The sequence below is a fragment of the Fragaria vesca genome, linkage group LG6 (genome assembly GCF_000184155.1).
Source record: "Fragaria vesca subsp. vesca linkage group LG6, FraVesHawaii_1.0, whole genome shotgun sequence".
Lineage (NCBI taxonomy): Eukaryota > Viridiplantae > Streptophyta > Magnoliopsida > Rosales > Rosaceae > Fragaria > Fragaria vesca.
This window is the reverse complement of record NC_020496.1, coordinates 28329359-28357078: the sequence shown is the minus strand read 5'-3', so window position 1 is coordinate 28357078 and position 27720 is coordinate 28329359. Positions and strand designations below refer to the sequence as shown.

The 27720-nt window shown below is 39.8% G+C and overlaps 4 protein-coding genes and 1 pseudogene across 4 annotated transcripts; 3 read left to right on the top strand and 2 right to left on the bottom strand.

The window, feature by feature from the left end:
- Positions 1-38: 38 nt before the first annotated feature.
- On the bottom strand, positions 39-1728 carry LOC101295251 (probable adenylate kinase 1, chloroplastic-like). Its single transcript, XM_004303942.1, has 4 exons — positions 1356-1728; positions 1042-1182; positions 711-896; positions 39-615 (listed from the first exon to the last, which is right to left on the bottom strand). The coding sequence occupies exons 1-4, from the start codon at positions 1698-1700 to the stop codon at positions 463-465; spliced, it is 825 nt and encodes a 274-aa protein (XP_004303990.1). The 5' UTR covers positions 1701-1728; the 3' UTR covers positions 39-462.
- Positions 1729-3051: 1323 nt separating this feature from the next.
- LOC101293622 lies at positions 3052-16558 on the top strand (annotated as a pseudogene).
- A 2340-nt stretch (positions 16559-18898) lies between these two features.
- Positions 18899-21578, top strand: LOC101293333. Its single transcript, XM_004305867.1, has 3 exons — positions 18899-19084; positions 19649-20254; positions 21147-21578. The coding sequence occupies exons 1-3, from the start codon at positions 18899-18901 to the stop codon at positions 21576-21578; spliced, it is 1224 nt and encodes a 407-aa protein (XP_004305915.1).
- A 904-nt stretch (positions 21579-22482) lies between these two features.
- On the top strand, positions 22483-24570 carry LOC101293033 (putative endo-1,3(4)-beta-glucanase 2-like). Its single transcript, XM_004305866.1, has one exon. The coding sequence runs from the start codon at positions 22483-22485 to the stop codon at positions 24568-24570; it is 2088 nt and encodes a 695-aa protein (XP_004305914.1).
- Positions 24571-25051: 481 nt separating this feature from the next.
- On the bottom strand, positions 25052-27356 carry LOC101294964 (protein LYK2-like). The gene is made up of 2 exons (XM_004303941.1): positions 27282-27356; positions 25052-27179 (listed from the first exon to the last, which is right to left on the bottom strand). The coding sequence occupies exon 2, from the start codon at positions 27146-27148 to the stop codon at positions 25100-25102; it is 2049 nt and encodes a 682-aa protein (XP_004303989.1). The 5' UTR covers positions 27149-27179; positions 27282-27356; the 3' UTR covers positions 25052-25099.
- Positions 27357-27720: the final 364 nt, after the last annotated feature.

The window sequence follows — 27720 nt, the reverse complement described above, 5'->3', positions numbered from 1 at the left end:
TAAATTGAATCCTAATGGAATGAAGAACTTGTTCATGTAATTCTCAAAGGTTATAAACTAATAAGAGCTTTGATTTTGCCACGCAAAATACCACATTTTAGGATGACGTAAGTTAGCTTCATACACATTTTAGGATGACACTGGTACTCTGAATGTAGCTTAACTTGTACCATTGCATTTTACATCAGAAATGCTTTATTTATGTAATACGATCGATTTCAATAGGCCAGAAACAGACCAGTTCCTTATCTCAGTTCCATCATTCACTACATTACAAACTTGCAACATGTCACAAGGCATACACTAAAACATCACTCACAAGTCCAAAAATTTTCAAAGCTGAGATGGAAGACACTTGAACTTCAAAACAGCTCTCTAAATCTCACTCACATATAACATATATACTATATCGCCGGAATACTAGAGAATAATGAGGTCAAAAAAGAGCCAGATGCAACCAAATCATGCAGTTAGCTTCTGGGAAGAACTGACAGCATTTATATGCTGAAGATGCAATGCGGCCAGCAGCCCCTTCCAGGTTTCTCCGGGGGCACCTTTGATGTGAAAATCGATGAGTTTGTTCTGTTTTCTGTAGTAATCCTCCAACGACTTACTCTGAAAGTAGAGACAATGATCCTTTAGCCAGAGTCTTATGTAAACGTAAAAAAGTGGAAATCATCAAGCAAATATAACAGAGAATATCGCCATACCTGCTCAGCTTTTGTGGATTTCAATTGTTCTTCCTGCAGATTTACATCATGCATAGTGTTACTCATCCTAAGATACTCTTGACTAAGAGCCAAGCTTCCAGTTCCTAGATCCGTTTTCACCAAGTTATCATCAGCGGATTTGAGATTCACTACTAGATCAATTTCCGCAATTTGGTCAACCAACTCCTGTAAGAAACAAAATCAAACTCAAACATTTAGAGAACTCCAAATCACTTGCAACATCCAAAACTCACACGCAAGACACATTCTTCAACAGTTTTAAGCAGAATTCACGAACACAAACAATCAAATCGACATTCTTTCTACTTACCGCTTGAATTCTAGTTCGAGGAATCCCATCAAGAATGAATCCATTTTCACCTCTGTAGTATCCTTCTTCAAGCCTCTTCGACAACAATGCGAAAATCACTTCATCCTCAACAAGCTTCCCTCCATTCACCGCTTTCGCAATCTAAAAAATCAACACATTAACAAAATCAACACCTCATAATCAAATCAATGCTCTTCTCTCCATTAAAACTCAACACATTTGAGAAAAAAAAAAAAAAAAAAAAAACAAGAGCAAATTCAATGTAATCAAAACCCTAAACCCTAAATTTCAACAGAAACAAAAAGAAAAGCCACCTGCTTGTAGAGAGCAGAGCGAGGGTTGAGCTCCTGGCGGACGAGAGAGCCCATAGAGATGCGCGGAACTTCCAGAAGCTTCGAGAGCCTCTCGGCGTACAAGTGCTTCCTCGCACTTCGATCTCCTATCAAACACCAATGTATCCCTCTCCGTGGGACCCACCCGGCGGAGTCCAGCACCGCCGTCCGATCCTTATACTTCTCTGACTCTTCGTCTTCGGAGGAGGAGTAGTAGTCCAGCTGAGCCGCGGCGGCGGATCCGTAGGCGCGGCGAGGAGCGAGGAGGGTGAAACTGCGTCGTTTCAGCAGCGACGCGGCCAGTTCGAGGCGGCTGAGTCCGGCCATGGCGGCGGCGGCGGCGGGAGGTGGCTGGGCTTTGATTTAGGGTTTTAGGGGAGAGGTGAAGAGTGAGAGAGAGACTTTGCTTTGGTTTTAGAGCGAGAGAGACTGAGAGAGTTTGTTGGGTAATGTAATTACGTTTCTGCCACTCCCAACCAAATGGTTGGTCAATGATCGTCTGCATTGGGGTGTACTGTAACCATCGTGCTCCGGGCGTTTTGTGCAATAAAAAGACAGGAAACGGCACGTGTCCGAATATTATTGGAGTCTAGGTCTGGAGCTCGTGCGGTCCACAGATAGTGGAGCTCGTGCGGTCCACAGATAGTGGAGCTCGAGTGGTCAATGCTTCGCGCCAAGTAAAAGTGCTGCGCTCCCGCCACGTTGCACGATTTCCCACCGAAGAAAACCAAGTTGCCATTTTTAGGCTACTCTTGGGTCACAGACTCACAGTTACTGCATGAAAGCCCGTACATAAAGCTAAATATGGCCCATTTACGACATTTACATTATGAATGAAATTATATCTATACATTTACACGTTACATTAAGATAGATGCGTTAAAAAACAAGAAAACAAGTGAGTTTCGGACAAACGTTCAAATCATAAAATGATGCGGCTAACCCATTTATTTGAGCGAGGTACGACATCACCACTAACACACACACTTAGTAAGAAGGGCGAGGTTAGTTCACATTTTCCGACACCATATACTCTTATAGATGCATCGAGTTTGTGTTTGATGAATGGTTAAGCTAGGGTTCACATTTTTCAGTATACCCTGTGCCAATTTGTTTTGGTGACGGCTTCTGTTTTGGCGACTCGCCGCTATGAGATGTATAGAAAATCTACTGTTTTGGCATTCATGGTTTTCCTAATTGAAATCAACGGTACGGTTCTTGTATCGTATTTGGTAGGTATAGAGATATGCTTCTAAATCAGCAGAGAATGATGCTTAATCGATCTGAGAAAATTGAAGATCTCTAATTGACTACTGTAATAAACTTGTTATGTAATCTTTCCATAAATAAAAGTTGATATTATTTAGTCGGATAAGCTAGCTAGCATTTCCCCTCTAGTTGAGCAAATTAAGCATCACTACTCACTGCCATGGTTAAATGCCTGAATCATGGATCGCTGGCTGTGATCATCACTATATATTCACATTATCATTACGCTTTGATTTGGCGTTTCTTAACATCACTTTCTATTAAAAGTTCAAAATTAGCTGTACATTGGTTGCGAAATCAAATGCCAAAAACTTGTTAATGTTTCAATGGTAGGGCAAGTACATTTTAGTGTGGAGATCAAACCTTATTGGATCTGAGTCTCAGAGAAGAATATCACATAGTAGCTAGTATGATCAGAATAACACTAGTGCTAGTTGTGGTGCTCATATTGCTGGATCATTTTGATCATGGAGCAAAAGCAGCAGCAGAAACTGATGATCTAAATCAATCAGAATTAGTCAAGCCAGGCTGCTCAGCCGCTTGTGGACCTCTTGTCGTCCCATATCCTTTCGGCATGAATCCGGGTTGTTACTTTAACGACGACTTTTTTATATCTTGCAACAATACAATTACAGGTGGTGGCAGCGGAGGTGGCGGAGGTCCCAAAGCTTTCTTCAGAGGGAGAAGTGATTTCGTTATCCTCAACATATCGTTGGATCGTCAAGAAATGAGAGTATCACGTTCCATGAGCAAATCTTGCCTTGTAGTTGACAAGAATGGCACTGTGATTTCATATTCTAATGAAGAGGAGAACACCCAAGACGTCAAGCCCCCCAACGATGTCTTTCGTATCTCAAGTCGGCGGAACAAGTTCACCACGCTTGGTTGCAACTTAATTGGATTCGTTACCACAACAGATGTAAACCCTAGCAGCAGCACCACAAGCGGAAAGAGGATGACAATGGAGGAGACACCGACGTCGAGCCTGTATGGTCTTCGTGGATATACTGATGCGTGTGTATCGACTTGTAGCCAAGGAATCGAAAAGGCGAAAAATGGAACCTGTCATTCATATGGTGGCTGCTGCCAAGTTCCTATTACAATTGATGATGTAAAACATTATACCACAAATTTAGGCAGCATATCGGTAGATTATCAAGCATGTGGTTATGCTTTTGTCACAGAAGCAGAGGAGTTCAAGTTTTCCTCCTTAGATCTAATTCAAGACGTTGATAATCGAAAGGCGGCACCTTTGGTTCTCGAATGGGCTATTAGGAATCACCTCACTTGTGGAGAAGCTCGCCGAAATCGCAGTGATTATGCTTGCAAGGCAAAGTATAGTGACTGTGTCAATTCGACAAATGGACCTGGCTACATTTGCAAATGCAGAAAAGGTTATCAAGGCAACCCTTACCTCCTGCATGGTTGCCAAGGTATATACCCGCTCTATTATACTTGCATACTTCTTTCGCATTTTCTTTTCTTGAACCGTACTAGCTAGTTTTACAATTAAAACCCTAGCTACTAATGTATGTATTGGTAATAATAATATTCTTGATTTTATTAATTTGGTACCAATAATATAAAATGCAGATATCGATGAGTGTGCGAGCGAGAAGTTAAATCCTTGCTCAAGCTCAGCGACATGCATCAACAACTCTGGAGGTGTCGCTTGCAATTGCTCAGAAGGATTCATAGGAGACGGAAAGGAAGCCGGAACTGGTTGCTATCGTTCACTCAGTCGGCAACTAAAACTTCTTATTGTTGCATTGGGTAAGTAATTAACATGGAATATGATCTTCTTTATTATATTGCTACCGTTATTCACTAATTTAAGAAGTGACTGGGCACTTAATTCAATAATTAAAAAGATATTTTATCAGCTTCTAAGCAAATCTGGTGTTTATCAATAATTGAAAAAGATATTTTATCTGCTTCTCAGCAAATCTGGTATTTAGCAATATGGTAATTAGCATAATCCCCTTTTTACTGTACTATCATAATTAGTGTATATTTTACTTGGTCATTGATCGAGCAGGTACTTGCACGGGGATTTTGGTGCTAGTAACAATAGGTTTCTGGATTTATTTGGTTATAAAGAGGACAAGACTCGTCAAACTCAAACGGAGGTTCTTTGAGCAAAACGGTGGAATTTTGTTACAACAACACCTCAACTTGTCTCGTCATAAACCATCCATCGAGGTGATGAAAATATACAGTTCAGAAGAGCTCAAAAGGGCCACCAACAATTACGACAACAGTAACATTCTTGGCCAAGGAGCCAATGGAACAGTTTACAAAGGAGTCTTTCGAAGCAACAAAATTGTGGCCATAAAAAGGTCCAAGACTTGTGACCGTAGCCAAATTGGAGAATTCATCAACGAGGGCATCGTGCTTTCCCAAGTCAATCACCGTAATGTGGTTAAACTATTGGGTTGTTGTTTAGAGACAGAAGTTCCAGTGCTTGTTTACGAGTTCATCACAAATGGAACTCTTGCCAGCTACCTTCATGCTAATCGAAGTCTTAATCAATCGTTGCCAACTACATTGACATTGCAGATGCGTCTCAAAATCGCGGCTGAAATTGCTAGGGCGCTTGCATACTTGCACTCAGAAACTTGCATGCCGATTATACACAGAGATGTCAAGACTTCTAATATACTGTTAGATGATAATTTCACAGCGAAAGTTGCCGATTTTGGAGCTTCAAGGCTTATTCCTCTTGGTCAAACTCAATTGACTACTCTGTTGCAAGGAACAATTGGATATTTAGATCCAGAATTCTTATACAGTAGCGAGTTGACAGATAAAAGTGATGTTTATAGTTTTGGAGTTATTCTAGCAGAGCTGCTAACAGGAAAGACGCCGCTGATATTCGACGAGGGTCGAAAATCAACAGTAAACTTAGCAGTGTACTTTGTTTCTTGTGTGGAAGAGGAATGCTTGCATAAAATTCTCGACGATCAAGTGGCCATGGAAGATGAAGTCTTTGAGGTGGTGAAGCAAGTGGCTGGCGTTGCGGTCATGTGTTTAAGGACAAAAAGGGAGGAACGACCTACCATGAAGGAAGTTGCAGCAGAGCTAGAAGTTTTGTCCAAAATGTCATATTATTAATCAAGAATATTACATAAAGCTATGAAGCTAGAAAACAATGAGTAACATGATTCACTTGCAAACTACCGAATCGAAGAGTTTTATTTACCTCAATCCATTTGAAGTTGGAACTGTTCTGACCACGTACAATTCATAGGCTGCACTTTGTTTGCTTTAATTTATATATATATATATATATATATATATATATATTCTCATTCGAAAAACTTGGAATTTTCCTTTGCGTCTGGAATGAGGAAAGAAATATGTTATGGGGTTTGCTTCTGCACTTAAAATGTCCAATATTCTTAGTACAGCTTCCTGTGTGTTTGAAGATTATATATCTTAGAGAAGTTTTGCTGTCTTTAAATAGCTCTATATAGTGCATAATCACATACACACCAAGAGAGCGGTACGTATTCTTTTTCAGTTTTCTTCGCCATTAACGGCTGGCCCCTTTTCTTGCTGAATGTTCCAGCTGCAACTATTGTTTGAATTTCAGGTACATGTTTGTATATCTTCCCATTCTATTCCAACTTTTTTAGTCTGGCAATTTGTCTACAATGTTACGATGTACAGATTATTGATTTCAAATTTTAGGGAATTTAACGTGCATAATGGCATGCATGACCTTAATCGAGTTTAATTGGTAGAATGCTTTAAGGTGCGTGTTAATATTTTGAGTTTGGTATCATATGTGGTCATTCATATCGAACATATTTGGAATATATATATCAGAACCTTATACAATACGTAGGTAGGGCAATGATTTTGGATATATAACTATAGTCACAAACAATGGCGGAGCCAGAATCGTAGGTTTAGGTGGTCAAAATATAATGAACAGAAAAAGATATATAATAATTTTAAAACGTTCGACAAAATTATGTTTTAATTGAAAGTAATATTATTGTTTTTCCATAATCTTTATACATAATTGTTCGTTGTACATAAAGCTTCATTGATTTCCATATAATGACATATATGTATATTGAAAATTTAGATGTATGTAAAATGATTAGTTAATACCTAATTAATTGTGGTGATGGATGTAATGGTAGCATGACATAATATTACATGGAAAGGAAGCTAGACCTAAACAATTATAATCATAACCATTCAATCCTACTTATAGAATATTATTAATTGACATTTTTCAAAAACTTTAGGGGTGCCAATTATAATAATAACTATACAATCTTATTAATAGCATAGCATTAATTGACATTTTTCCAAAACTTTGGGGGTGCCATGGTCCTAAGCTAGTTCCGCCTATGGTCACAAACAACCACAGTTTACTACATAATTTTTGAAATTGCTTATTTATATCATGAAATCAATAATCAGTTTGTATGCTTATTATTGCTAATGACGGAACTACAAAGCTATATTTGTCGGGTTTGTCTATCATACCATATGGTATGACATACATATTGCAAATGTGTCTAATTGTATGACATATGAGAGCTTTTAAAGGGGTAAATGGTCATTACATCATCATTTAGTTGCTTTTTCAATCAATAATAACCACACATTTTATGAGGCATGTTATCCCATATGATATACTAGAATTTACCATATTTGCCGGGAGACCAATACATAGTTTCCGACCTGTAGCGAATTACATATGCACGTACAAGTCATAATTTTTCAAAATTGTGTGGGAATGTAGTTCCGCCAATGGTTATTGCTAATGAAATCATCTAGAGATGCATTGATAAGGGGCCTTAATGAAATGAGAGTTAAAATTTGTGACATCAATCTATGAGTCCACAAGCACCTAAGAGTCATAATTGACTGTCTTATATTAACAATTTGTAGAATTCCTCAACTGGTATATATATATATATAGATAGGATGTAATCGATTACCTTCATATTTTCAAATACATAGACATACATATATGTATATACATATACATACATACATATACGTATACATATATAGACATATACCTATCAAGCAGGATTAATTATACATTTCAATCCACTGTTTGAAGTACTTTGTCATTAAATGTTTTAGCAATAAGTCTTAATTTTCAAACCCTTTTTGTTTTCGATATTCAGTTATGTTGGCTTCATCATTGTGTTATGGTCTTGTTGAAGTTAATAATTTAATATATTTGTTAACAGTATTTGCATAGTGAAGTATCTATATATATGGTAGAAATTTATCAAAAATAAGAAAGTTGTTTTGTTTTGTTCTTATTCTCAAAACTTTTTTTTTTTTTCGTACGTAGAGGCATGGCAAGTGGGAATGATATAGAAAAGGGTCAAGTGAATGGAAGCGATTCAGTTAATGTAGAACGCGGAGGCAGAACTGTTGAACAATTCAAAATCACCTTACACACAAAGCTTTGGAAGGCCGACTCACCTTTGCGTTCTACATGTTGCATCTTCAGAGTCCCCGAGGTGCTACGACGGCAAAAGAAACAAGCATACGAACCTGATATAGTCTCAATCGGACCCCTTCACCGAGGTACTGATGCAAAATTCAAACTTGTGGAAAATGTGAAAGAATGGTATCTAAAATGCCTTCTCTCGCGTCCGACGACAACAATAACCTTGGATAGCCTGATCGAAAGAATGAAGGAACTTGAAATAGAAGCCCGAGGTTGCTATTCAGACCCATGCAATCATCTTGACCAAAACGACTTCATAGAGATGCTCATACTCGACGGTTGTTTCTTGATAGAATTGTTTCGGAAGGCACCTGATGAAAAGAAACAAGATGAGCACGACCCCATTTTCAACGTGTCTTGTATGCTCGAGTATCTACATCATGATCTTCTGTTGCTAGAAAATCAGCTTCCTTGGTTTGTGCTTGAGTTTTTCTATAACCTAATCGAGAGCGATAACCATGAACCCCTCAGTACAGTGGTGATTAACTTCTTCAGAGATTCAGTGGCTGATCCTAGAATTTTAAGCTACCACAAACCCGACACTACTCTTAAGATTCTTCACATTGTTGATCTAATTAGAACTTCCCTCGTTCAGGAACATATAGACGAACTTGAAGACCCAAATGCAGCTACCCCCAAGTTGATATACCACTTGCCACAGAGGATACCTAGTGCTGCTACTCTTTCAGAAGCAGGCGTTAAATTTAGAATAGGTTCGCCAGGTTGCATACTGAACATAACGTTCAAAGACGGCGTTTTCACCATTCCTCCTCTGGCTATCGATGAGAGGACAGATCCTTTGTTCAGGAACCTTATGGCCTACGAGCAGTGTTATCACAGTTGCAAACACAAGATAACATCCTACGCGGTTTTGATGGATAATCTCATCGATACGGCAAAGGACGTGGATCTTCTATGTGAGAAAGAGATAGTAGCCACCTGGTTGAGTTATGATGATGCTTCCAAGTTCTTCAACGATCTATACAATGATACTACAGTCATCAACTTTGTCTACAAGGGACTCTGCAGGAAGGTGGATGTCTATCACAAAGCTAGATGGAACAGGTGGAAAGAGAAAGCAAGACGTGATTATTTTGATACACCATGGTCTGTTATCGCTTTTGCTACAGGTTTTGTCCTCCTCGTCCTCACCTTCTTGCAGACCGTATACACACTCCAGCCGTATTATCATCCTAGGTCTAATTAATGTTGGATGCATTTCACCTATTATATATATTTCGTTTGTTTGCCTTTTATTTTAAAATGAATAAGGCTAGCTTGGCCTTGCATATGTAATCCATTGCATATGTAATCCATTGCTTTTGATGTAGATACATATTATTGTACCCAAAGAGCTAGACTCTGAATAATATGCAACCTCATTGTCTCCAAATGATTTTCTTAGTGATTCAATAATTTTCATCATTACGTTTACCATGTAGTGCAAACATAATAGACCAATTTCACTGCAATATCATGTTAATTCTCGACCATTGATATCTTGATATTCTATCGATGTTTAGGTAGCTTAATTTCAAAATATCGGTGGAATTTCGAAAATCATGGAGGCCGGATTTCCCAACCGTGATCGGTTTGTTCTGAATTCTAATTTGATAAACCAAATCTTTTGGCAGCTTTAGTGATTCTAGTGACCAGAGAGAAACACGTCTTATGAATTCTAAAAGTTAACACCGGAGAAAATATAGCAGGAGATGTTACTTTCACTAGCCTTTACCTGGGCATATTTGCACGAAATCATAATCACGATCAGTTAAAGATAAGCGTGAGCGGTTAATTAAGTTTACCGTATTATACAGTTATTCGTCCTACTAATCGGTAGTTTTTATAACTATTTATTTATTTAATTTGTTTTGATTTTTATTTTGCTTTTATTATAACAACTCTTAATTTTTATATGTGTTAGTTGATTCATTAAGGGTAATTATGAAAATTCATAATTTGGTGAAGCTTTTGAGGGTCTGGCTTTATAGTAGTAGAGATATGATGAACTTTTAAAAGTTCTAGTTGGGGCGGTTTTGACGGTTTGGCAGTTGGTCCATATTCTAGAAATATATAGGCATACAGCATATGTTTACATAGGAAATTAGAATAGTTCTTTCTTTCCTATAGTCTTTCTTTTATATTTCGCCCATTTTTCTTAGATTCCATTCCATTATAAACAATTAAAGTTAAATATTCAACGGTCTTTTCCCGTGCATTTACGAAAATACGAGGCACTTGCTTACCCGTCTAGCAGGTTAGTCTGGTCAACCACGACACGCGGCATTGTTTCATATATCACGAAGCTCATCCTGCAACATCGATCATCAGCTTCTGCTTCTGCTTTAGTTTCAGAGGATCTTAATGGACAAACTAGCACAATATGAGCGTGTTTTCAATCAATTCGATGGAAACGGAGACGGGAAGATATCACCTATGGAGCTCCAACAATGCGTTGAGGCAATAGGAGGCGAGCTTTCGTAATCGGAGGCCGAGGCGGCGGTGGAGTACTTAGATTCCGACAGAGACGGGCTGCTGGGTTTCGACGACTTCGTAAAGTTCGTCAAGGAGGAGATGAGGAAGTAAACAAGTGAGTTTAGGACAAACACTCAAATTATAAAATGATGCGGCTAACCCATTTCATTTGAGCTAGTTATGACATCACCACTAACACACACTTTTTTTTTTTTATAATAAATAGAGGATTAGGCGATATTAGCTCCTCTGTAATGGCTGATTTGGGGTGACAAGCACCCTCCCACAATCCCGAAAGAAAGGGGGCCATCACATCTGGGAACCCACCGCCCGTCCCTCCATTTATATTTATTGAAGATAAAATATAAAAAACAAATACAAAAGGGAAGGGGGACCAAACCAAAACCTACCCCAACAAAAATAATGCGTAGAAAGTCTCTCAAAACTAAGAGAACTAAAAAGAAAAAACCAAACTGAAAAAAACTAAGCTTCTCAGCCTGGTAAAAATAAAGGAAGCTACTCTCGAGATACCAGCCAACATTCATGACCAACATATTAAGAATGCCTATAATATGGAAAACCCAAAGCATCCATACGTAAGTAAGGACAAACCTCAGGAGAGGAGTAGCATGCCAGCACAAGGATGAGGAAGCCAACCCCAGATTAGCAAACCTATCAGCAACAGAATTCCCTTCGCGAAGGATGTGTGAGCATGTGAAAGAGATATGGCGAATCCGAGCCAAACAATTGTGCCAGGCAATTCGCAATGGCCAAGGAGGAACAAAAGAGGAAGAAGAAATACATTGAAGAATCGTTATAGAATCACTCTCCAACCAAATGTGATGCCAGCCAAAGTGAAAAGCAAACTCAACACCTAAAATAATAGCCATAAGTTCCGCAAAGAAAGCAGTTTGAGCTCCCAAGCCTTGACAATAACCACCAATAAAACGACCAAAGTTGTCCCTAAACACTCCACCACAACCAGCCAGGCCGGGGTTTCCCTTGGAGAAACCATCAGTATTCAGCTTGAGCCAAGGAATGAGAGGAGGATGCCATAACACAATACGAGGAGCACTTAGACGTTTGAGAACAAGAATCACACCCATGCTAGAAAGTACTTTGGAATCCAAAATACCACGGACAAAACCAGGAGTATGAGGAGCAATAAAACGAACCCAAGCCTTAACAGATCTAAAAACTCGCATAAGAGAGGGCTGCTTATTATCAAACCGAAGCTTGTTACGAGACTTCCATATAGCCATAAGAGCAAAGAAACAACTGGCAAGCCAAATATTTTTAAGTTGCGGAGAAAAAGATTTACCTGTGACAGAGCTCCAAAGATCATTAAGGGATCCATATGACGGCAAGGAAGTGTCAAAACAACAAGCAAGCCATTGCCAAATATGTTGAGCAAAAGAGCAATTAACAAATAAGTGCGGCATATCCTCTATATGACTAAAAGAGCAAAGCTGACAAACTGAGACCATTGAAATGCCACGTCGCTGAAGTTGATCATCAGTCGGCAGCTTGAGATGAAAAATTCTCCATGCAAGAATGGAATAACGAGGAGGGATGAAGCTACACCAAACACTAGAAGCCCAATCCGACTTCTCAAAATGGGGGCGAACTAGCTCATAACCATCTGAAAAGGAGAATAGACCAGAGGAGGAATTTTCCCATATAAGAATATCACTCTCTGGAGCAATCGGCAAGGGGAACTCAAGAGAAGGGCGAGGTTAGTTCACATTTTCCGACACTACTCTTATAGATGCATTGAGTTTGTGTTTGATGAATGGTTAAGCTAGGGTTCACATTTTTCAGTATACCCTGTGCCAATTTGTTTTGGTGACGGTTTCTGTTTTGGCGACTCGCAGCTACGAGATGTATAAGAAAATCTACTGTTTTGGCATTCATGGTTTTCCTAATTGAAATCAACGGTTCTTGTATCGTATTTGGTAGGTATTGAGATATGCTTCTAAATAAAAGTTGTTATGAAATCTTTCCATAAATAAAAGTTGATATTATTTAGTCGGATAAGCTAGCTAGCTTTACTCTATTTGAGCAAATTAAGCATCACTACGTACTCACTGCCATGGTTAAATGCCTGAATCATGGATTGCTGGCTGTGATCATCACTATATATTCACATTATCATTAGGCCTTGATTTTGGCATTTCTTAATATCACTTTCTATTAAAAGTTCAAAATTAGCTGTACACTGATTCCATAATTCCCAAACTTGCGAAATCAAATACCAAAAACTTGTTAATGTTTCAATGGTAGTGCAAGTACATTTTAGTGTGGAGATCAAACCATATTGGATCTGAGTCTCAGAAAAGATTATCGCATAGTAGCTAGTATGATCAGAATAACACTAGTGCTAGTTGTGGTGCTCATATTGCTGGAGAATTTTGATCATGGAGCAAAAGCAGCAGCAGAAATCGATCCAAATCAATCGGAATTAATGAAGCCAGGCTGCTCAGCCGCTTGTGGATCTCTTGTCATCCCATATCCTTTCGGCATGACCCCGGGTTGCTACTTTAACGACGACTTTTTATATCTTGCAACAATACAATTACAGGTGGTGGCGGCGGCGGTGGCGGAGGTCCCAAAGCTTTCTTCTGAGGGAGAAGTGATTTCGTTATCCTCAACATATCGTTGGATCGTCAAGAAATGAGAGTATCACGTTCCATGAGCAAATCTTGCCTTGTAGTTGACAAGAATGGCACTGTGATTTCATATTCTAATGAAGAGGAGAACACGCAAGATGTCAGGCCCCCCAACGATGTCTTTCGTATCTCAAGTCGGCGGAACAAGTTCACCACGCTTGGTTGCAACTTAATTGGGTTCCTTACCACAACAGATGTAAACCCTAGCAGCAGCACCACAAGCGGAAAGAGGATGACAATGGAGGAGACACCGACGTCGAGTCTGTATGGTCTTCGTGGATATACTGATGCGTGTGTATCGACTTGTAGCCAAGGAATCGAAAAGGCGAAAAATGGAACCTGTCATTCATATGGTGGCTGCTGCCAAGTTCCAATTACAATTGATGATGTAAAACATTATACCACAAATTTAGGCAGCATATCGGTAGACTATCAAGCATGTGGTTATGCTTTTGTCACAGAAGCAGAGGAGTTCAAGTTTTCCTCCTTAGATCTAATTCAAGACGTTGATAATCGAAAGGCGGCACCTTTGGTTCTCGAATGGGCAATTAGGAATCACCTCACTTGTGAAGAAGCTCGCCGAAATCTCAGTGATTATGCTTGCAAGGCAAAGTATAGTGACTGTGTCAATTCGACAAATGGACCTGGCTACATTTGCAAATGCAGACAAGGCAACCCTTACCTCCTGCATGGTTGCCAAGGTACATACCCGCCCTATTATACTTGCATACTTCTTTCACATTTTCTTTTCTTGAACCATACGTACTAGCTAGTTTTAACAATTAAAACCCTAGCTACTAATGTATGTATTGCTAATAATAATATTCTTGATTTATTAATTTGGTACCAATAATATAAAATGCAGATATCGATGAGCGTGCGAGCGAGAAGTTAAATCCTTGCTCAAGCTCAGCGACATGCATCAACAACTCTGGAGGTGTCACTTGCAATTGCTCAAAAGGATTCATAGGAGACGGAAAGGAAGCCGGAACTGGTTGCTATCGTGCACTCAGTCGGCAACTAAAACTTCTTATTATTGCATTGGGTAAGTAATTAACATGGAATACGCCAGAGTGTAGTACGCCAGGAGTGAGCACGAGACGCGTGGCAGATTTCTATCCACAGAAATGATTTTCGAGGGACAGTAATGAGATTTCTCAGTTGACGGCCGTTCCGATTGATATCAACGGCGTCTGGTAAAATGGGAAGAACCTGCAGCTGCTTGTAATGAGTTTCTGGCTCTACTCCTTCCGGCGACTTTCCTACAGCACACTTGTTCCTCTCGGCGTCAGCTTCAAGCTTAAGGTCTCGGACTGCACCTGCATCCACAGAGGACAACAAAATCAAAGAGAGAAGTTGGAGCTTTTCCAGCCGAACTCGATATTCCGGCCACTCCGGCGAAACCCATCGACTCTAGCTGGTACATGAACACTCCTCTTCCTATTCTCTACGCTCGAGTGTATTAGATTATCAAATTCCATCGAATTTTGAAAAGTTTCTTTTCTGGGTTTTTGGGAGTTTGACTCCGACAAAGTCTGAAACACCGGCGTCTCTGCGGTGCTCACTGGCTTGTTGCTGCGAGGGAAACCGTGTTGGGTATGCTGACGTCTGCTTGTTATGTACAGAGGAACTGAACAAGTTTTATGCTTAGGCCAATTATCAAGAATAGAGAAGATGGTGGTGATGGAATCTTTCTGCTCAACGTCCATAAGGTGTTAACCTAGTTGGGTTTTGTTAATCACAAGGTAAAATGAAAAACTCAAAGTTTAAATTATGGGTGTTGCCATGTTGGTTAGTTGTACAGATTGGATTGTTTGCGTCAAAGCCCCAGTCAGGGCCGGTTCTGATCCCCAGTATTTACCGATGACGGTGGAGGTGGTTCCCGCCTTCCGGCAAGCTAGTGATCGATTGTAGTCATAGTTACAGTGATAATGGGAATTACAAAAATATCTCCCACTAACGACTCTATCAGCGTACACGTACAACCCTAGTAGCGCAGCTTTTGCCTCTTCTTAATTATATTGCTACTGTTATTCACTAATTTAAGAAGTCACCGGGCACTTAATTCAATAATTAAAAAGATATTTTAATTGCTCCTAAGCAAATCTGGTATTTATCAATATGGTAATTAGTATAATCCCCATTTTACTGTACTATCATAATTAGTGACGTATATATTTTACTTGGTCACTGATCGAGCAGGTACTTGCACGGGGATTTTGGTGCTAGTAACAATAGGTTTCTGGATTTATTTGGTTATAAAGAGGAGAAGACTCATCAAACTCAAACGGAGGTTCTTTGAGCAAAACAGCGGAATTTTGTTACAACAACACCTCAACTTGTCTCGTCATAAACCATCCATTGAGGTGATGAAAATATACAGTTCAGAAGAGCTCAAAAAGGCCACCAACAATTACGACAACAGTAACATTCTTGGCCAAGGAGCCAACGGAACAGTTTACAAAGGAGTCTTTCGAAGCAACAAAATTGTGGCCATAAAAAGGTCCAAGACTTGTGACCGAAGCCAAATCGGAGAATTCATCAACGAGGGCATTGTGCTTTCCCAAGTCAATCACCGTAATGTGGTTAAACTATTGGGTTGTTGTTTAGAGACAGAAGTTCCAGTGCTGGTTTACGAGTTCATCACAAATGGAACTCTTGCGAACCACCTTCATGCTAACCGAAGTCTTAATCAATCGTTGCCAATTACATTGACATTGCAGATGCGTCTCAAAATCGCGGCTAAAATTGCTGGGGCGCTTGCATACTTGCACTCAGAAACTTGCATGCCGATTATACACAGAGATGTCAAGACTTCTAATATACTGTTAGATGATAATTTCACAGCGAAAGTAGCCGATTTTGGAGCTTCAAGGCTTATTCCTCTTGGACAAACTCAATTGACCACTCTATTGCAAGGAACAATTGGATATTTAGATCCAGAATTCTTATACAGTAGCGAGTTGACAGATAAAAGTGATGTTTATAGTTTTGGAGTTATTCTAGCAGAGCTGCTAACAGGAAAGACGCCGCTGATATTCGACGAGGGTCGAAAATCAACAGTAAACTTAGCAGTGTACTTTGTTTCTTGTGTGGAAGAGGAATGCTTGCATAAAATTCTCGACGATCAAGTGGCCATGGAAGATGAAGTCTTTGAGGTGGTGAAGCAAGTGGCTGGCGTTGCGGTCATGTGTTTAAGGACAAAAAGGGAGGAACGACCTACCATGAAGGAAGTTGCAGCAGAGCTAGAAGTTTTGTCCAAAATGTCATATTATTAATCAAGAATATTACATAAAGCTATGAAGCTAGAAAACAATAACTTCGATATGTAAAATACAAAACGGGATTTCTTCTTTTGTTTGAGATAATTAATTATCAAAACAGGTTGAAACTAGAAAACGAGATTCACATTTTAGCATTTTCTGACCACGTACAATTCTTGGGCTGCACTTTGTTTGCTTATGTATATATTCTCATTCAAAAAAGTTGGAATTTTCCTTTGCGTCTGGAATGAGAAAAGAGATATGTTATGGGGTTTGCTTCTGCACTTAAAATATCCAATATTCTTAGTGCAGCTTCCTGTGTGTTTGAAGATTATGTATCTTAGAGAAGTTTTGCTGTCTTTAAATAGCTCTATATAGTACTGCATAATCACATACACACTTCGCCATTAACGGCAGGCTCCCTTTCTTGATGAATGTTCCAACTGCAACTACTGTTTGAATTTCAGGTACATGTTTATCTTCCCATTCTTTTTTAGTCTGGCAATTTGTCTATCAATGTTACGATGTACAGATTATTGATTTCAAATTTTAGGTAATTTAACTTGCATAATGGCATGCATGACCTTAATCTTAATGGGGCACGTTCATTGCATATGTAGAATGCTTTAAGGTGCGTGATAAGATTATGAGTTTGGTATCAGGTCATTCATCGAACATATTTGGAATATATCAGAACCTTATACGATACGTAGGGCATGATTTTGGATATATAACTATAGTCACAAACAACCACAGTTAATTTACTGCTTAATTTTTGAAATTACTTATTCATATCATGAAATCAATAACCAATTTGTATGCTTATTGCAATGACGGAACTACAAAGGGAGACCAATACATAGTTTCCGACCTGTAGCGAATTACATATGCACGTACAAGTCATAATTTTTCAAAATTTTGTGGGGATGTAGTTCCGCCAATGGTTATTGCTAATGAAATCATCTAGAGATGCATTGATAAAGGGCCTTAATGAAATGAGAGTTAAAATTTGTGACATAGATTATCTATGAGTCCACAAGCACCTAAGAGAGTCATAATTGATTGTCTTATATTAACAATTTGTAGAATTCCTTAACTGATATATATACATATATAGGATGTAATCTATTACCCTTCATCAGTCCCCTTCCATTGAGGGATCCCTATTTTTGGCCACTTTCTAGGGATAGGGCATTACACCACTTCCCAATTGAATTTTTACATCTCCACCGTTCATATCTTAAGTCTATATGAATAGATCACCTCTACAAAATTTCATATGATTTGGTGATCATTAAGACTTTCAAAAGTTTGATTTAGTTTTAATGATTTTGAACGGTCCAGCTTATGTCAAACTAAAACCGTTGAAGGTCATTAAAACTAAATTGAACTTTTGAAAGCCTTAACAATCACCAAATCATATGAAATTTTGTAGAGGTGATCTACTCATATAGACCTAAGATATGAACGGTGGAGATGTAAAATTATAATCGGGAAGTTGGTGTAATACCCTATCCCTATAAATGGCTTAAAATAAGGATCCCTCATTGGAAGGGCCCTGTACCCTTCATATTTTCAAATAAATAGACATACATACATATATGTATACATGTACCTACATATACGTATACATATATAGACATATACATATCAAGCAGGATTAATTGTACATTTCAATCCACTGTTTGAAGTACTTTGTCATTAAATGTTTTAGCAATATAAGTCTTAATTTTCAAACCCTTTTTTTTTTATCGATATTCAGTTATGTTGGCTTCATCATTGTTATGGTCTTGTTGAAGTTAATAATTTAATATATTTGTTAACAGTATTTGCATAGTGAAGTATCTATATATATGGTGAAATTTATCAAAAATAAGAAAGTTATTCTATTTTAGGGTAAGGCTAAAGTGTGTTAATGCATGTGATGCATCAACTTTGTCCTCAAGTTGTAAAATGAGTTCTCAAAGTAGTAATATTAGTCCTCAAAGTTATAATATGAGTCGTTAAAGTTGTAAAAAAAAATTAGTTACAACATTAATCCTCATTTGTCCTTGAAGTGGTAATTGAGTCATCAAAGTTGTAATATGAGTCCTCAAAGTTGTAACAACTTAATCATTTTGAGGACTCAATTACCACTGTAAACACATATTTTACCACTTTAATAACACATAATTACTAATGTTGTAACTAGAAAATTTTACAACTTTAACGACTCATATTACAACTTCGAGGACTAATATTATTAGTTTGAGGACTCAATTTACAAAGTTGATGCAGCACAACATTCATATGCACTGTTTTGTTTTGTTTTGTTCTTATTCTCAAAACTTCTTTTTCTTTTTGGTACGTAGAGGCATGGCAAGTGGGAATGATATAGAAAAGGGTCTAGTGAATGGAAGCGATTCAATTAATGCAGAACGCGGAGGCATAAATGTTGAACAATTGAAAATCACCTTAAACACAAAGATTTTGAAGGCCGACTCACCTTTGCCTTCTACATGTTGCATCTTCAGAGTCCCCGAGGTTCTACGACGACAAAAGGTACGAGCATACGAACCTGACATAGTCTCAATCGGGCCCCTTCACCGTGGTGCTGATGCAAAATTTAAACTTGTGGAAAATGTGAAAGAATGGTATCTAAAATGCCTTCTCTGGCGTATGCCATCAATAACCTTGGATCGCTTGATCGAAAGCATGAAGGAACTTGAAATAGAAGCCCGAGGTTGCTATTCAGACCCATGCAATGATCTTGACCAAAACGACTTCATAGAGATGCTCATACTCGACGGTTGTTTCTTGATAGAATTGTTTCGGAAGGCACCTGATGAAAGTAAACAAGATGATCACGACCCCATTTTCAACGTGTCTTGTATGCTCGAGTATCTATATCATGATCTTCTGTTGATAGAAAATCAGCTTCCTTGGTTTGTGCTCGAGTGTTTCTATAACCTAATCGAGAGCGATAACCATGTACCCCTCAGTACAGTGGTGATTAACTTCTTCAGAGATTCAGTGGCTGATCCTAGCATTTTCAGCTACCGCAAATCCAAATCTACAATTGAGATTCTTCACATTGTTGATCTAATTAGAACTTCCCTCGTTCAGGAACATGTAGACGAACCTGAAGACCCAAATGCAGCTGCCCCCACACCAAAGTTGACCAACGGTACCAACCACTTGCCACAGAGGATACCTAGTGCTGCTACTCTTACAGAAGCAGGCGTTAAATTTAGAAAACCCAAAGAACCCGAGGCAGGTTCGCCAGGAGGTTGCATACTGAACATAACGTTCAAAGACGGCGTTTTCACGATTCCTCCTCTAGCTATCGATGAGAGGACAGATCCTTTGTTCAGGAACCTCATGGCCTACGAGCAGTGTTATCACAGTTGCACCCACAAGATAACATCCTACGCCGTTTTGATGGATAATCTCATCGATACGGCAAAGGACGTGGATCTTCTATGTGAGAAAGGGATAGTAGCCAACTGGTTGAGTTCTGAGGATGCTTCCAAGTTCTTCAACGATCTATACAATGATACTACAGTCATCGACTTTGTCTACAAGGGACTCTGCACGAAGGTGAATGACTATCATAATGATAGATGGAACAGGTGGATGGAGAAAGCAAGAAGTGATTATTTTGATACACCATGGTCTATTATCGCTTTTGCTACAGCTTTTGTCCTCCTCGTCCTCACCTTCTTGCAGACCGTATTCACAATCCATCAGCCCTAAGTCTAATTAATGTTGGATGCATTTCACCTATTATATATATTTCGTTTGTTTGCCTCTTATTTTAAAATGAATAAGGCTAGCTTGGCCATTGCATATGTAATCCATTGCTTTTGATATGTAGATACATATTATTGTACCCAAAGAGCTAGACTCTGAATAATATGCAACCTCATTGTTTCCAAATGATTTTCTTAGTGATTCAATAATTTTCATCATTACGTTTACCATGTAGTGCAAACATAATAGACCAATTTCACTGCAATATCATGTTAATTCTCGACCATTGATATCTTGATATTCTATCGATGTTTAGGTAGCTTAATTTCAAAATGTCGGTGGAATTTCGAAAATCATGGAGGCCGGATTTCCCAACCGTGATCGGTTTGTTCTGAATTAGACCAAACCTTTTGGCAGCTATAGTGATTCTAGTGACCAGAGAAACACGTCTTTGGAATTTTAAAAGTGAACACCAGAGAAAATATAGCAGGAGATGTTACTTTCATGATTTTGTTAAAAGTGATCTTCCATGCAGCATGGTTGGGGCGGTTTTGACGGTTTGGCAGTTGCCCCATCTTTTAGAAAGATCGATGTAGCATTCCTTGACATAGGACAGCTCTTTCTTTCTTTCCTTCCTATATATAGTCTTTGTTTTATATTTCGCCGATTTTTCTGAGATTCCTTTGAGTAGTTAAAAATAAAAGGGGAATATTCAACGGTCTTTTCCCGCGCATTTACGAAAGAACGATGAACTTGCTTACGTACCCATCTAGCAAGTTAGTCTGGTCAGCCACGACACGCGGCATTGTTTCATATATTACGAAGCTCATCCTGCAATATCGATCATCATGAGCTTCTGCTTTAGTTTCAGAGGATCTTAATGGACAAACTAGCACAATACGAGCGTGTTTTCAATCAATTCGATGGAAACGGAGACGGGAAGATATCACCTATGGAGCTCCAACAATGCGTTGAGGCAATAGGAGGCGAGCTTTCGTCATCGGAGGCTGAGGCGGCGGTGGAGTACTTAGATTCCGACAGAGACGGGCTGCTGGGTTTCGACGACTTCGTAAAGTTTGTCGAAGGAGGAGATGAGGAAGAGAAGGTGAATGATTTGAGGGAGGCGTTTAAGATGTACGACACGGATGGATGTGGGTGCATTACGCCCAAGAGTTTGAAGAGGATGCTGAGTAGACTTGGTGAATCGAGAAGTGTTGATGAGTGCAAGGTCATGATTGCTAAGTTTGATCTCAACGGGGATGGTGTCCTCAATTTTGATGAGTTTAAGGTCATGATGTTTTGATAGTTGCTTGTTCCTACGTACATACATTAGAGCCGGTTCACCCATTCGTTTATTTTTACGGTTGCTAGCTTCATCTCATTTGGATTCTATATATACTTTGTTGTCTCTCTATCATCATCCTCCAAATTTATCTTGTTCTTAGTTGACGACGTACTTTCTATTATATAGTTTGGGAGACAAATTTTCCTATCACAGTATCCGATCCCACAATCTACATTGAAAATTATACAGCGCACCCGTCCATCTCGGCCGTCCATTTTGAAAAAGTCAAAAGTCCGCGTCAAATGGACGGCGGAGATGGACGGGTGCGCGGCGCACCCGGATGCGCTGAATACGCTCTCAATCTACATATACAAGTGTTCTCCATATATAACTCATCTTCTCAACAACAACAACAACAACAACAACAACAACTCAATAGTTTGGGAGACCAACCTTGCTATCACATTATCTCATAACTCATGTATAACTCTATTGCTAATCTTGGTCATTCTACCGGTTCTAATTTGTGTTGGAATGATATATATGATTCCTACTGAGGCTTCTAGAGCCTTGCTATTTGATGTTGTAAACTCTGGATGCCCTAAAGGCTTAAAAAAAAAAAAATATCCTCATATATAACTCATGGACTATCTGATTTTTAGGAAGTAGAGTTTTCCTATCAATGGAAGGAATGTGTGTTCACCCTTTGTAGCTACATTTTTAGAAAGTAGAGTTTTCCCATCAACAGAAGGAATGTGTTTCCACCATTCTACATTCCCATAGGCACTAAAATTCCCAATAGATTTGCAAAAACCTTTCCTAATGCCTCAACATAACAGGGGTTACAATGCTCCCTATATATAACCACCATGCACACTACACCAATCCATCACAACAAAAGCACAAATCAGACTAGTTAAGAATGGCGTCCAAGCTAAATACAGTTACTTTGATATTGTTCACCATCATCACCTTCAGTTCTCTCATCCCTCAAACCCAAGCTAGACTACTGCTGTCTCGACCAGCACCAAACCCGGAAACTCCTACCCGTTTCGCCTTCCCTGAATCCCAATCCACAGTTCTCCCCGATCCTTCACAATTCTTCACCTCAGATCTCCTCTCCACCCCTCTCCCTACAAACTCGTTCTTCCAAAACTTCGTCCTTGGAAACGGTGACAACCCTGAATACTTCCACCCTTACCAAATCAAATCCTCTGGCTCCTCCTTATCGCTTTCTTACCCTAACCGCATCCCCACCACTACTTCCATACTCCAAAACTTCACCGCTGACCTCACCATCTCCGCCACACAAGACTACGCCGACTACCAACAACAAGGTCATGGGGTGTCGTCCTTTAACGACCTAAGTGTCACACTTGACTTCCCCTCCTCCAATCTCCGCTTCTTCCTCGTCCGCGGAAGCCCCTACTTGACATTCTTCGTCAACAATCCCACCGCGCTTTCCATCTCCACCGGGCATGCAATCTCCTCATTTTCTTCAAACGCGGCGCGTGACAAGTACACGCTCAAGCTCAATAACGACCAGACATGGCTGCTATACTCGTCCTCAGCAATTGACTTCACCAACAGCGACCCTTCATCTATCAGCACTTCAGATCAGTTTTACGGCATCATTAGGATTGCATTGTTGCCGGGTTCAGAAAATGAGTCAGTTCTCGACCACTTTTGTGCTTGTTACCCGATGTCCGGTGAGGCTGTGTTCAAAGAGGAGCCGTTTTCTTTGGAATACAGATGGAAGAAAACCAATGGGGATTTGCTTATGCTAGCTCATCCTCTACATATCAAGCTTCTCCAAAATAATGTCACTGTGCTAGAAAAATTCAAGTATGGAAGCATTGATGGTGATCTAGTTGGCGTTGTGGGAAACTCTTGGGTGTTGAAAACACCTGCTCTTCCGGTCACTTGGCATTCGATCAAAGTTGTCAAAGACAAAGCATCACATACCGAAATTATTTCCGCTCTTTCTAGAGATGTTGAGGCTCTCATTTCGACACCCATTTCAAATACGGATTCCTACTCTTATGGTAAACTGACTGCCAAAGCTGCGAGGTTGGCCTTGATTGCTGAAGAGGTGGATTTTGTTCATGTGATTCCAGCGATCACAAAGTTCTTGAAGGACGCAATCGAGCCATGGTTGGATGGGACTTTCAATGGGGATGGTTTCTTGTATGAGGGTTCATGGGGTGGACTTGTCACTCAAAATGGAGCATTGGATAAAGGTGCAGATTATGGGTTTGGTGTGTATAATGATCACCATTACCATATTGGCTACTTCCTTTATTCGATCTCGGTTCTTACAAAGATGGACCCGGCATGGGGGATGAAGTATAGAGATCAAGCTTATGCGCTTGCCGCAGATTTTATGAACTTAAATAGCACACTAGATGCAAAGTATACTCGGTTGAGAAACTTTGATCTCTATAGTTTACATTCATGGGCTGGAGGCGTAACAGAATTCGGAGACGGTCGCAATCAGGAGAGTTCGAGTGAGGCAGTGAATGCTTACTACTCGGCTGCATTGATGGGGTTAGCCTACAAAGATGATAATCTCACCGCCATCGGATCATTGCTTGCAGCATTGGAGATTCAAGCAACTCAGACGTGGTGGCATGTGCACCAAGGAGACAACATGTATGAGGATGTTTTTGCAAGTGAGAACAAGATCACTGGAATTGTGTGGTCTAATAAGAGAGACGCTGGACTTTGGTTTGCTGCTCCGGAGTCAAGAGAGTGCAGGCTTGGAATTCAGGTGCTGCCGATTTCGCCTATCACTGAGGCCTTGTTCTCTAATGTTAGCTATGTCAGGGAACTTGTAAGTTGGACAATGCCAGCTTTGGAGGGAGCAAGTGAAGCATGGAAAGGGTTTGCTTATGCTTTGGAAGGGATGTATAACAAAGAAGAGGCTTTGGAAAAGATCAGAAATTTGAAAGGTTTCGATGACGGGAACTCACTAACCAATCTCTTATGGTGGATCCACAGTAGAGGCTAGGATCTAAGACAAACTCCAGTGTTTAGATATTATGAACTCTGCAACTTGTAACGTAGTTTTAGGGTATAGGGTTTTGTAATACTAGATATTCTTTTGTTTGGATCAAAATTTAGTAGGAATTATATGCTAGTTTTTCTCTTTATCACTCGGACTTAAACTGCTAGAAACTTGTTATTACTTTTGTACTGCATTTTCTTTAGGGAATTCTAACTATTGCATGGACATACGAGTTAATATTATTACACAATGAGGCAATGCAATGGCTCAAAACAAGGGGTATATTTTTGGCCAATAGAGCAAGGGTGTTTTGAACTTTACTTTCCTTCTCCTCATAAAATGCATCTATGGTTCCAGATAGAGAAAATATAAGCTCAACATTCTGTATTCTTCACTTTTATTATATCAGGAAACAGAGATAATACAGAGTTGAAATCAACCTGCTCTCCATGTTCCTCTCAGATACTTGATGATTACATATATATACAACACCGGCCCTAGTACTATATTAACCTTATCCAAATGCCAAGAGCTATGACATGTTGCTTGCAGCAGCTGCCTTCACCAGAGGTTTGCAAGAGCTCTCACTCATCAACATATTTTCTCCTTCTACCGCCGGGTACTCCACCATTTGCGAAAGTTTCTCAACTACTTCTCCTGAACTTGGTCTCAAACAAGGATCTTCATTTACACAAGCACTCGCAAGATTGGCTAATGTGAGAGCTGCATCGAAAGAATAATTCTCGCCCAATGCGCTGTCCATCCATTCCCTCAGCTCATCTGCATTGTCTGACTGCAATATGGATTTGATTTTCTCCGAGAGCCAGAAATGTTTCCCCTGCCCCATTTCACTAGGCTTGGTTAATGCCTTTTGCCCACACAAGACCTCCAACAACACTATTCCATAAGCAAATATATCAGTGCTTGGAGAAACCACACCTTGGTGAACATATTCAGGAGCCAAATTTTCCGTGTCATTTTCAACACACTTTGCCATTCCAAAGTTTCCAATCTTGGCATTGAATTCTTCATCCAAGAAGATGTTTCGGCTCTTCACATTGCGATGCACATAACTTGGGTTCATTATGTGGTGCATGTACTGTAATGCCATGGCCACATCAAGACATATCCTCAGCCTTTGGCTCCACGTCAAGAAACAATCACATGAGGCAATGAACTGGTTTTTAATTGCCAATCCACCGTGAAGCCAGTCTTTCAATGATCCGTTCTTTGCATACTCGAAAACCAGAAATGAGTCTTGACCTTCAGTCAAACATGTCCCCAACAGCCTCATTATGTTCGGATGGTGGTGAATTGCATCATGGAAAAGCCCAAACTCGATCCTTGAGATGATGTCATGTTGTGTGGGCTTTATTGCCAAGTTGTTGCCACTGAGACGGCCGTGGTACACAGACCCTTCGATGTGGTTGCTCGAACTGAAGTCTTCTGTTGCTCTTTTCAGCTCCTCCATGGTGTATGTCTCCACCAGCACCTTGCGCGGCGTGGTGGCTTCAACAGTGTGACCATCTAATGTGTCCTGTGATCCCTCAAATGAGACCTTCTTGTCACTTGTGGTTCTGATGCTTAGGCTAAGCTGTTGCAGTTCCAAATCAACGACTCCTTTGGATGAAATGATCTGTTTCTTCTTCCTCAGCTGAATCACCAACAAAGCCGCAGCAATGGCAATGCTAGCTACAACAACCACCACAATGATCGCGACATATAGTCCAGCCTTATGCATTTTTGCTTTCTTCCTGTGTGGACTAATTGCTGGGACGCTAGTTGCTGGAAAACGCAAATTGGGTTCGCGGGGCTTTTCTAGAGGACCAAGTATCGGTTTAGCATTGAGTGGAATCAGAAGAGATGTAAGTGGTACTAAACTGCTTTCAGGTCTAAATGTTGATCTATTATTTGCAGATATGATAGCTTCTTGAGTGGTATTGAATTGAATGGCCAAAGAAGAAATGGTGTCACCTTGTTTTACTGGGTAAGAAAGCAAGAGTCTTGACTGAGATGATTTAGAGGGACAAGCACATCTCAAGGGAATGTGTAACTCAACTTTATCAGCAAGTTCCCAAGGCGAGACACCCGGGTTCTTCTCTCGGATGTCTTTGCAAGTTGTCAAACCCTCTAGCGCTTCAGCAATGCCATAAAAGCTCTCACCTCTGATGGTTGTTTTTGTCAACTGCGCTTGAAACAAGCCCCCATTGCTGCATTTGCAATCAATCGGTATCAACAAAGGCTGGTCTTTAGGAAGAAACTCCGTGTGCGCTGAAAAGCCATTTGCTTCTGCAATCACAAACCGGTTGATCCCCAAATAAGAACTGAGGTTCAACAGAGAGGAGTAGTATGAGTTGGTTCGAAGAATTGCAAATGTGGCACACTGGTTGAGTGAAGATGATGATGATCCATTTAATCCACTAGTACTGGTACTGCAGTGGTAGGCAGAAGAAGCATCTGGAGATTCGGACTCGCAGCTTAGCAGTTGGTTCTGTAGTCCAAGTGCAGACACAAGAAGCGAGACAATGAAGAAGAATAATGTCAAGTAGAGCTGCTCACTAGTGAACAAAGCAGCAGCCATGCCAATGACCAGTGACTTCAACACAGAAGGCCTATAAAATATGAAGTTAATAAAGAAACTCACTTTGAGACGGTGAATATTTTGGATCCATAAAAATATACATATATGGAAATTAACAATTACAAGAACTTACAAAGTTGTTCATGGACAGGATTCTTGGGGATAACGAATTCAGGAATTCTATACATTTTCTCTGTTTCCAGCTGTTCAGACTCCTTTACTAACTAGTTATGAGTCCACTCGTTGGCTTCAAACCAGGTTTTGTATGGGTGTGTAAAGGCAGGGATGATCATTTTAGAAAGGCAGGATAAAAATCCGAAATATATTTGAAGAGAAAGCTATGCAGGTTAAAGGGGAGGCATGAAAAGAGAGGCTACGTATTGGATAGATGATAGGTCAAGTTGGTGATGAACATCCTAGTCGGTTGACAAGCACCACCAACGAATTAACACATCACATCATGCTCGTGTTTTGCTTCCATGATAATTAAGTTTTGTCACAGCTACAAGATGAAACCCATAAGTACGTATCAGCAACAATTTCATTATCAGAACTCAGTAGTATTGGGTAAA

What these genes read in the sequence shown, in the direction of transcription:
- LOC101295251 (XM_004303942.1), bottom strand. Translation starts at nt 1,700, where the DNA reads ATGGCCGGACTCAGCCGCCTCGAACTGGCCGCGTCGCTGCTGAAACGA. An exon ending in GCTCTGCTCTCTACAAGCAG is followed by an intron (nt 1,183 to 1,355) that starts GTGGCTTTTCTT and finishes TTGATTTTTTAG; the next exon opens with ATTGCGAAAGCGGTGAATGG. An exon ending in AATCCACAAAAGCTGAGCAG is followed by an intron (nt 616 to 710) that starts GTATGGCGATAT and finishes CTCTACTTTCAG; the next exon opens with AGTAAGTCGTTGGAGGATTA.
- LOC101293333 (XM_004305867.1), top strand. Translation starts at nt 18,899, where the DNA reads ATGGCAAGTGGGAATGATATAGAAAAGGGTCTAGTGAATGGAAGCGAT. An exon ending in AGGTTCTACGACGACAAAAG is followed by an intron (nt 19,085 to 19,648) that starts GTACGAGCATAC and finishes TCCCTCGTTCAG; the next exon opens with GAACATGTAGACGAACCTGA. An exon ending in TCCTCACCTTCTTGCAGACC is followed by an intron (nt 20,255 to 21,146) that starts GTATTCACAATC and finishes CTTTAGTTTCAG; the next exon opens with AGGATCTTAATGGACAAACT.
- LOC101293033 (XM_004305866.1), top strand. Translation starts at nt 22,483, where the DNA reads ATGGCGTCCAAGCTAAATACAGTTACTTTGATATTGTTCACCATCATC.
- LOC101294964 (XM_004303941.1), bottom strand. Translation starts at nt 27,148, where the DNA reads ATGGCTGCTGCTTTGTTCACTAGTGAGCAGCTCTACTTGACATTATTC.